The 11611-nt window shown below is 33.9% G+C and overlaps 1 protein-coding gene across 3 annotated transcripts; it reads right to left on the bottom strand.

Annotated features, from left to right (window-relative positions):
- Window positions 1190-11573, bottom strand: LOC18611905. 3 transcript variants are annotated; one of them, XM_018129079.1, is made up of 11 exons: window positions 11380-11573; window positions 8618-10396; window positions 6893-7010; window positions 6726-6811; window positions 6179-6411; window positions 4635-4721; window positions 4443-4542; window positions 4142-4343; window positions 4003-4046; window positions 3348-3553; window positions 1190-1661 (listed from the first exon to the last, which is right to left on the bottom strand). In XM_018129079.1, exons 1-10 carry the CDS (start codon window positions 11416-11418, stop codon window positions 3383-3385), a joined length of 2859 nt encoding a protein of 952 aa, XP_017984568.1. In that variant the 5' UTR covers window positions 11419-11573; the 3' UTR covers window positions 1190-1661; window positions 3348-3382. The 3 variants fall into 3 exon arrangements, with proteins under 3 accessions (XP_017984568.1, XP_007048458.2, XP_017984563.1); XM_007048396.2 differs by having other exon boundaries at window positions 1190-1650; XM_018129074.1 differs by lacking the exon at window positions 1190-1661 and having other exon boundaries at window positions 3043-3553.

The following is an 11611-nucleotide window of genomic DNA, read 5'->3' as shown; positions in this document are numbered from 1 at the left end:
AATACTTGTAATTTAGAAGTTCATTGCAAGACTGTACATTTTCAATTATTTATTCATTTTAAAAGTAGTCTTTTTGAAATATTTTTATTTGTGGTACGTTTTATTATATTTATATTGCATAAAGTAAGAACCTTTTAATTTTTTTTTTGAAATGTATGAATATTGATTTAATTATTTAATTTTCATTACAAAAAATTACCATAAAAAAGTAGTAAAACAGAACAACACAGAGGCAGAACAACTTTCTCTTGTATATACATATATATATATATATATATATATATATATATATATTTAATTAAAAAAATTCAAATTTTATTTTAAATAAAAAATTATGCACCAATTAATAAGTGAAATGCTCGAATACTCATGCATATGACCATGAAAACTATCTATAATGGATGTGTCGGAGATCAAACTAACGCACTTTTCATCACTCCCAGCACAACCAAAAGTTAAACAAGCCCCTTTACAATGTCTCATCCATTTAGAACAGAAAACCAATGTAAGTTGCTCGCATTACCCCCAGCACTGTCAGCAACGACAACACTCCCTTGCCTTCACGTCTAGTCACAAACAAGAGCCTCGATGGTAACGCTCACAATAGTAACACCTTAATTACTCCAAATTAAATCCGATCCTTCTTAAAACTCTTTTTTTATTTTGATCTTAACTATTTAATCCACACATTGTGTGGTTATTAATTTCTTAATAAAATTGGAAAATGAATCACATTTTTTTGAAAATTATATTCAACATCAAATTATATTGAGGGTGAGAAGAACCTGGGTTTTTTTTTAGATTTTTTAATTATATAAATTTTTTTGCAATTAATACTATAAATAGTAAAAATAGAATTTATGAATTAGGTTTGTAATTTTAGAATAATTGTTATTTCTCTTATTTTGTACCAAAAAATAATTAGAAAGAGATGATAATTTTAAAATTTTAAAATTATAATTATTTTCTTATCTTGAAATATAAACATTAGATTTTAACCAAAAGTAAAAACCTAATAAGATCTATGAGCAACCCAAATGAAGATTGTCAAATAAGTGCAGGCACCATTTGCCATTCCATTGACAACTCATTCTTCATGTCTAGAACAAAGATTCTTACAAGTAAAAACAACTATAATAATAATACTAATGATGATGATGATGACCGTGGATATAGCTTCAAGATCAAATCTAGAAAAAAAGTTTCTGGACTAACAGCTTGAGCGTTTCAAATTACATTATTAAGTGCAAACAGTCCATCTTAACTCATCATGAATCTGCAACATGTAGCTAGCAAACATTATTGCTTCAGCAATTGGGCATGGATGAGCAATAAAGAATCAAATGAATGGGCAAATAACAATTCTGGACTACAGCCTGCAGTCTTACTCACCATCAGTCACGCAAATTCTGGAACATGAAATACTTCATCCCAATGAGTATGGTCACCCAACTCTTGTTGAAATACTCAAATGTCTACAACAGTTATATCAACAAGTGGCTCACAAGTTTTACATCTTGGTAGAAGACCATAGTTTTAGTCAAATTACGCAGACACACTTCTTCAAGGAAAAACTTTGAGGCATCAACATCGAATTTGGTATTTAGTATCTACCACAATTTCCCACAAGTTGACTCGTGAATTCACATCCTGGTCCAAAGCTGTACTTTCAATCAAACTATGCACACACAGTTCTTGAGAGATAATCTTTGCATATCGACTCACGATACTTTCAAACATACAAGGGCTACTTTTTAAAACTTATCGACCGCAAAAAAATATAATGTCAAATCACTCTAATACTTTAGGCAACCCACCACAAAATCAATGCAAAGGTCCTACCATGGTTCATGTAGACAAGTAAAGGCATGCAAAGTCTAGTATCCTTTTTTCTTACATTGGTCAATGAGTTATCATTTCACAACACATCACTTCAACCTAGGCCCATAGCAATGATTTCAAAGAATATCACTTCAAACCATGGTTACCATTCACGACATTTAAAATAACAATCCACATCTCTAGAACAGAGTTCCCACATGCCTTGCTCTCGAAGTATCGAGTACAAGTTCATCCCTTCACATATATAATCATGGATAGAAAAACCCAAATGACATAAGCCACTAGCCTCAAAAAATTCAGTGTATAATGCTAGAAAATTTAAGAGAAGCATACCTTTTCTTACCAGAATATCAAACTCAATCACATCAAGTCACGTGAGTAAGAATTCGGTCTACTCAATATAATGCATCTTTTACCCTAGTTTTAGTTACAACCTTGTATATCAGTGACAATGAGTATTATTAGAAAGAAACCTATTTGCCATGGTCAGTACTCAACTTCGTTTGGTAATTGATGTACCTCAACATCTCATAATTTGAATGAATTCATCACCTCAATAATAAATTATCACCAATGATATAATCTTAGATCATTAATGATTTCATCAAAGGTGACGCTTTATCACCTTGTTTGATATAGAGTTAGGTTTAGAGCCTCACCTCTAACAAAATGAACTATCTTTTCTTAATGAAAAAATTGCCCCTAATTTGATTTATGTATGTGTATAATCAAATACATTCCTATAATACAGAAATGGTTATACATATGTGTGTACAATATGTATACACATACATTTAATACATTTATTTCTATATAATAAACCTCATAATGCTATTTATGCAATTATTATATATTAATCTATTACATACAGTACATAGTATAAATATGTGTATTTATATTGTACAGCTAATTTTGTTTGAACATTAATGTTAAGGGGTGATGTAGTAACAATGATAATTTTGGGGGTGATTAATCATACTAAAAGAATATTTATGCAATAATACCCTGTTTGACAGAAAGGATGACTGGCACATAGGATCACCTGGATGATACCAAATGGATGTGATCCCATAAGCAATAGCTAATAGAACACGACTGGAATATGTATTCCCATTTGCCAACAGAACTTTATATCAAATTCAGTAAAATAACATGCATACAGAAGCTATCTAAACTAGAGAAAAAGCTGATAAATGGAGATACAAATCAATACTGCTATCTTTAAAAACTACTCTTATTCAAAAATCATTTTATTCTGTTTATCAGAAGTAAGAGTTTGCATAATTCAACATCAGGTGAGAGTTCAATATTAGCAAGTCAGACAGCTCATAATTGCACAATTCAAGATATGGTGCAAATTGTATGTTTGTAAGTCACATAAACAAAATGGGTGACTAATGTCCACTAGTCATATTTGAAATTTTACTGCAATGGCACTGACGGCAGTGAACAAAATAAGTCATCGAACTGCATTTTGCCTAAAAGCAGAATAGATAGATGTTCACCTTTGAGTTCTTAATCACTGCTCCTCATCAGTATTTTAATCTCTGCTAGTCAGTATTCGTCTCCGCTTGTGCAAATTCTCAGAAAGTTGTGTGAGTCCACCACGGTTGTTGACCAAATTTTCTTTCCCGGTAACTTTCATTTTCGGCCTACGCTTGTAAAACAAGCCACAGAACCTGTCCTTGCTAACTGACCCTTGCTTGAGCTTCTACAACATTAAAACAAGATTAAGATCAGAACTTTTGTCAGGAAATAGATTCTGTTAGTAAAATCAAGACAACTAGAACACCGGCATTAGCACTGAATTTGATAAAATGTTCAAATTCTAAAATTACCAGCAGATAGACAACTGATTTACAAAACAAAAACTTTGCAATTGGACCCAAATGAAATATGTAGTATTAATCAACTTCTTAAAGTAAATTATATGGGGAAAGAAGTTTGAAGAAACTGCATATACATATACATATACATACATACATACATACATACATACATACATATATATATATATATATTAACATAAAAACAGCTTACACTAATTTAATGAGATCCAGAACAAAGTGTTAAATAACAAGGTTGTGAATTTATGGAACCTTAAAATGAAATATTAAATTATTAATGGCATAAAAGAGACAACCAAAAGATAAACCTTACCATACCAACATTTGACGTATTTCCTCCCAAACCAAGAGATTTTCCTGCAAAATATACAACTAAGAAAGCCAGGAAAGAATAATAAATATTAAAATATACAGTTGTCTCTCAATAATAAGGCAAGCTCCATAAGTGGTACCTCTCATCTCCTTATTATTCATAGGGTTTTTAAGGAATTTATGTAACATTATGGTCCCTTGAAAGGCCAAAAAAGGGTAGCCCAAGAATTGCAGCCTTTCTGAAAGAGGCATTTCCAAGAAACCAAAGGACTTTTCCCATGTTTCTCTCAGTTGAGGTATCGCAGGCAGGACTAACCTCTCAATCCCCAATTGAGTGAGCAGCTGCAAATGAAAATATGTCGCATTCATATTCACTATAGAAATATTTGACCATTTTCCACACAAACAAAAAACATGGAAGAGCAAGTCCAAGGAAACTACCTTCTCCAACTCCTGCAAAAGAAGTCGGCACATACCCTGCCGACGATATTGGAAAGGCGTAGCAACTAGAGGCATCTCAGCAGCCTTTAGTCCATGGATCCTGAAAATCAAATATAATGAAAGTAAAGCTTATGGGTGAGTACTTTCCATAACACTCTATAAAATCAAAATAAAAGAGAAGAAAGCAGTTACCTCACAGTGGCTACAGATAAAATTTCATCACCATTATGGAGAACCATGGCATAGAATCCACGAAAATCCAATCGTTTCAGTTTGGAACTTCAATGAGAGTATGAGTCAGACAAAAAGAGAGAGGATAAGTATCAGTAACCAAAAGTTCATGTAAGATCCAGCTTTTACAAATGACTAAGTAATAGGATTTTCCTCTGTGCCTGGTTTAAAAGGATTTCAACTAAAGGGGGAAAAGGATCAAATTTTGCTCAAGCTTACAAAGTTTTAAGGAAACTTACAATAAACAGAAACCATAAATTCCTTAGTTTAAAGTGGAGTGTGTATAAATATACGTATGTGTATATATACACATAAGTATATTATACACACACACACATAAAGAGTTTATTTCCAACACAGAAAGTGTTAATCCTGTGTCCAACAAAAATTAACAGAAAGCAACTCAAAAGGAGAATTAATGTAAGCTCTTAAAACCATTCCAAAGAGAAGCATTACAAAGAACAGAACACTAGTTACTGAAACCCTTTTGTTTGCACAGAAACCCAGGCCTACAGAATAACACTGTGAACAGTTAACTACCAATGGCAACCCAAGGTCTTCAAACCAGCAGATTGACCAGCCAGGAAACATCAAAGGATGATCAAGCAAATAACTAAACAGAGTAAACATTACCAACCACTCGTTATTACTTCCAACGTTAGGTCCAGATCAAATCACCTATCAAAGCTCATAAGATCTAAATTCCTTGGGAAAAAAAGGCTTAAATGCTAATTTTAAGATCTAACATTTGCCAAATTTTGATTTGAGGATTCAACCTATTATTTCATTCAAATTAAGATGCAACCTTTTTGATTGATTTATTAAAAAAAATTGATGATAAAAGTTAATAAATTACCATTAATAGAACTAAGGGATTCAAATTTATATTTGTTAAGGATACCTTCACAAGGCAATCATTAGTCTTACTAATTGTATGCTAACTTTTCCAATCGCTTTTCCTTAAATGGATAAATCCAAAAAGTTATATACTTGAACAAAAGAATAGATTGAATACTAAAATGAAAAAATTGACAAATGTTAGATTCTAAAATATGCATTTAGCTGAGGAAAAAGGGATAGCTGGAAATTTCCATTTTAAAAATGTACATAGCCACCAGGGCCTAGCTAAGGTGGTTGAGAGCCATAGGCTGAGGCAGAGATACAAGTTTGAGTGTGGTGCCCATTTGTTGTGACCAACAATAAACTTAGGCACAAATGACATGTAGAAAATATCTTTTACGCTCAAATTTGATCTAGGAAATTGCAAGCAACATGTAGTAAATTCTGGCAACATAGACAATGCCAATCATGACAAGAATATGATAATAAGCCAACATTTTCATGATCCATGAAAGAAGATGGCAAGTCCCTGGCTGGATTATGATTACAGAATGATCCAAATTCTGGTGTCATTTAGCAATAATCTTACATAATATATATCCTTCTCAGTAGCAGTATTTATTTAATCATCTCCAAACTTAAATAATTAAAAAAAAAAAACTTACACTGAATTGAAAAGAACATCTCTGACCAGATCTCTCTTGGTATGAGGCTCCTTGACAGGTTCGAAACACTCATGGATAACCTTTAGTACACTGGATAGCTTAATCCAGGTGTGAGTTTTTGACATATCAGGAAATTTATACACAGTTTTCAGCGATCTCATCAGCGTCCAGCTTAAGCCATCCACAGCAGTGGGATTTGAAATTCCCAAAAGTTGATGAAGTTGAGAACACAACTGAAAAGGGCATTATATGTTGCCACATATTATAACCATGTTGAAATATAAAAAAAACTCAGTCTACTGTTCTCACTAAAGCAGACAAGCAAATTCAGCAAAATTGCACTAATAAATCCAGAAATAACACCCTGAACATAACTCAATTCAGGAATTCAGCAAACCAAACTTTTCAAAATCATTTGAATAAGCAACCTAGAGCATGAAAAAGAGAAAGAGACTAGTACAGGATCAGGGTGGATGGATAAAGCAGCTCCTAAAAGCTATTAAATCACAGCCTTAAAGGAGCTTAGACACAATAAAGGGAATTATACCTTATAACAAGCCTCACTACAAAAACTCCCAAATGGATAGTCTGCAGGAGATAGATTCTGAACTTCACTCAGGCAAGCAACATGATCTACAAGAAAAAATAAACATTTGTTAAATACTCAGTGGTACAAATGACAGATTTAAACAAATTCCAATGAACCAAACCCACATTGACGGGAGCACTGGAGACAAGCATTTGTAAACTGTTCACTATAACTCTTGGAATCTCTCAAGCCACAAAGTCCACAACAGCAAGATGGACAAAACCACTTTTTACTAGGTACATCCTGAAACAAGAAAAACATGAAGCAAAAGTCAAATCAAAATGAACTGCAAATCCTATTTAATGCACCGATACTATAAAGTATATACACTAAGGGATTTAGAAATTCATAGTATATCAGCCACAATCCCTTCATAAAATAATGTATTATGTATTCATAAACAAAGCAAATCTCATCCATTTCAGCGCCACACTTAACTCAAAGGACAAATTGAATGAACAGATTAAAAACCCCAATCACAAAGAAAACTTACTCAATGATGATTTATCCTGGCTGCTGCAGGAACCAAAAACTTTCTGAAAGTGTGCATGGAGAAAAAAAGCCTATAGTGGTACCATAGCAAATACTGCAGCATGACACTGCAATACTGTGTCATGTTTTAATTATAAGGGTTTTATGCCTTTTTGGGACAACCAAGACTAAGAGTCAATTACAAACTAGGATTTAATCTTATCAGGGTTTTATGCTATACAAAGCACTCTTATTGATGTAATCAAAGAAATTCAGGTTTTATCTACTACTAAATTCAAGAAGGAGCCGTTCTCTCTATTTCCTGGTCTTGGATACCAAGGGACCACCAATGCCCACTCCTTTACCTGTCCCTCTACCAGCCTCTCTTTCTCTCTCCCTTGGTTACCTTTCTGCCAAGAACCCAAAAGAAAAAAAAAGGTAAAAAAATCCTAAATGCCTATACAACTTGATAAAATAGGTCATTTTTTACCTTAAAAATTTTTAATTGCCAACTGTGTCCTGAGGGCTCAAATTTATTAATTCTAAGATACTAAACTTCATAAGGAAATTTACCATATTCATATGCACGATTGTACACATTCAGCAGAGTTCTAGAAGCAGTTTTTTTCTTTCAAATAAGTTTGACAACATCCTAATGCAGGAAGGTAATCAGTTGGGCAGGGTAATAAAAACTCAAAAATAATAATAAAATGAAATAAAAAGCTCTGCATGCATTCAATGAACCTCGCCCATTTTAAGGGGATTGCAATATTTTGTCAATTTGGTCAGGTTATATCAAGTTTGGCATGAGCAGAAGAAACCAGCAGTCTATATTATAGGTATATGATCTAACTAAAGAACCAAAAGTTTAACTTGTTTCAACAGCTTCTGCGTGCATTAAGCAATGCTTAAGAATAGCAAGGTTAATCAGTTAGTATGACCTACTTCCTTGTACCAGAAAGGGAAAACCAAACGTCACTGGCTAGCCCCTAAATTAATTTTATTACTTATATTAGTTCTTTTTCTGATTCCTTTTCCCTGCACATAAGTCAGGTTTCTATCACAAGCTTCCCTTTTCTTCTAGCACCCTAATGATCTACCTGACTGCATTCCTCCCAGCATAAAGGAAAGCACTGGTCCAAATAACAGCAATAACTCTTTCCAAACCTAAAAAATTTTATTGTTACACCAAAAACCAAAAATTAGCATTAGATATAACCCAATATTTTACCACATGAATTTTAGCATCCAAAAAAATCAAAATGCATGTGCTACTAAGTATTTAACTTGTGGGATCTGTAAACAAGTTTTTATACTGCAATTAAATTAGCCACAGAAACACAAGAGTAAATAGTCCATGATACAGGAAGAGAATAGACCTTGAAGTTAATGCAACTTAAATGATATGAGCATGGGCAGTGATCACAGATAATAAGATCTCCGCCATAGTGGCAGACACTACAAATTGTATCACGCAGTCGGGAGCCACGACATCGCCACTTCCTCTTGCGCCTACGAGAACGAGACACCATGTCTTTAAGCCTCACTTTTTTTCCACAATTATCAAAAGGAAGATTCAGATGATGATGACCAGAAATTAAGTCATCCTCTTTCAGTATGGCATATAGGCCTTTCCCCCTTTTCTTTGGGATGGCTTCAACTTTTGAATCAGCCTGCTTAGGTTTCTTTGAAAACCTTTTCCTCATCACTGAATCACTTTTCAGCTTATAAACAACAAAAAAAGCCTTGTTATTCCCCTTGCCCACCTTCAATGGATTTGTAACCTTTAAATTTGGTCGTTGATATTTATTAGAAATCCTTTTTCTCATTAATGAAGATCTTCTCTTTTTGTGAATAACAGAGAAGAACCCTTGCCTGCTCACCTGCACTTTGCTACAGTCAGGAAAAATGCCAGCAAGATTATTATCAATCTGCCCATGCTTTCTGGAACTCCTGCAAGCTGATTTATTGTCTTGAACATGAGAAACAGCATAAGAAATGGTTTCACTTCCTCCTGAGCTGTCAACAGAGAACTGATTACCCTCATTTTCACAAACTGTAGAAGACTTTTGCTTGTCTATTTCAGATTCAAGTTTACCAGACTCCTTTTGTATGGGAAGAGGAGAAGAAAGTATTTCTTTATTAGCATCAGTAAAATGATCGGGTATCTGATCAGACTCATTTATACTGTAGTTACTCTTTATCAAAGATACACCTGATGTCATTTGCTTTTCCCCACATGATTTATCTGCCTGAAAACTTTTCCTAGTAGATGTATTTAATGTAGATAGCTCCTCATGTTTCAATTTTGACATTACAGACCGTTTCCTACCTTTGTGCTTACCAAGAGAACCTCTTCCCTTTCCCTTTTGACATGATTTAACAGCCTTGAGATCATTGCAGCTCCCTGCCTGCATGAAAGTATCAGATAAATGGGGATTTGCTTCCCCAGGATCCTTTAATTTATTTCCTTTCTTTCCTACCATCCATGCCAAAATTTTGCGATTAGCAAGATTGCGCCGGCTTGACCCAACTGCAATCTCCTGAACAACTTCCATGAAGTACTTCTTCCAAACAGTTTGAACGCCACAAGTCCACTCAGAGATCATCTTTATGAACCCATAATTTAAACGTAAGGAGGACCAAACTTTCTTTACACAACAAGCCAAAGGAACATCACCTTCAAGCTCCTTCGCTAACTGCACCATTATCCATACACCTCGTTCTCTCCAAATGCCCATAAACTCATCCCACTCATGAGCTACACGTAATTGACTCACACTGAATTTGCACTCATCACCCTCATCAGGAAAATACACAGACCGCTCAGATGCATTATCATCATTATCCAAAATAACCCCTTCCCACCATGCATCTTCAAACAACGCATCAACACAAACCCCAAAACCCAACTTTTGATCAGAATAAGGTTGAGACAGGGGAGGCAGAGGTCGTATATGCCCACGATAGGTTGATGGGACGTGGCGACGGCTATGAAGACCTTCAATTGCCTCCGTCACAGGTATGGACTCGATGAGCTTTGAGTCACCTGCTTCACACAAGAGTTCATCATATTCAATTGATCGAAATAAGTTTGAAACACCAACAACCACCCCAGGGTGCCATGACCCCCGCAGCCCTTCCTCAAACTGGCGAACCTATAAACAAGCCACAATGGAATTCATATCGGCACAGCAGCAAACCAAATAAATGCAACATTTTGTGAAAAAAAAAATCTAACAATTTGATCAATGCAGGAACCAAACATCACTAAAACTCATAACATTCATTTACATACAATCAAGATAGGTTAAAAGAAAAACCTAAATATACAAAAAACCTTTTTAACTTGGAAACAGGAATAATTACTTGTGAAGAACTTGCATATTCAAGCTAAGAACTATTCCAGTTTTAACTTAATCTCACTGAACTTTTTTGACAGTGCAGAGAATGGGGATATTAGCTTGGAACTTCTCTTTAATTTAAAATAAAATTAAATACTTAGGAGATGCCTTAGCCTCCTTTACTTAGCTTTTCTCTAATTTAAAAAAGGAAAAAGAAACATTTATTTGTGTTCACGAATCAAATCTCAGTATCTCACTCAAAAAGTAATTAAAACCAATAAAGATTTATGCACTAACTCAAATTCAAGTTTAACAAACTATAATTACAAATGATTTTAAAATTAACAATCGCCAGCGAAAATGCGCTCTCGAGTGGTTTACTCAGAAATTGCGGGAAAATTTACGAAATTTCAGATTCGAAACCTTAATTTCTCAAAAAAAATCAAATGAAAACAATGTAAAAAAAGATTTCCAGGCTTCGGCCAGGAATCAACTCAAACGCATGTAATTTTTCGATATTTCGCTAAGAAATCACAATTTTCGAAAGAAACAACGGACAAGTCTCCCGCTTGGCTGCCAGGGAAATGCAGGATAAATTCGAATGACTTCTCAACTTGCAGGTGGATCAGAAAAATCAAACAAAAATTAAAACTAATGTCAATTTTGAATCAAATTTCCCTCTCTTTTTTTAGTAAGAAACCAAACAGAACAATAAAAACCGAAAATTAAAGAAAAGGACAATAAAATAAATCAAATTTTCCATTTAAAAAGAAAAAAAAAAAGACGGCAGCAATTACCTCTACTCTCTCATTGAGAAGAAGCTTCCGCCGGTTCATGAATTCAAATTTTTCTTTTTTCTTTTTTTTTTTTCCTTTCTGGAGACAGAGAGAAGCAGTTCAGCTAATGGGTCTTACTTTAACAGAGAGAATGTTTGGGTTTTATTTAGTACTATATTTTTTTTTTATTTTCTTTCTTATTTATACTTTAACTAAATAATTTAGGGTTTTATAATTTATGGCAGAGAGGAAT

The sequence above is a fragment of the Theobroma cacao genome, chromosome 1 (genome assembly GCF_000208745.1).
Source record: "Theobroma cacao cultivar B97-61/B2 chromosome 1, Criollo_cocoa_genome_V2, whole genome shotgun sequence".
NCBI classification, from domain to species: Eukaryota; Viridiplantae; Streptophyta; class Magnoliopsida; order Malvales; family Malvaceae; genus Theobroma; species Theobroma cacao.
Note: the sequence above shows the minus strand (reverse complement) of the source record. Positions and strands in the feature narration are given on the sequence as shown.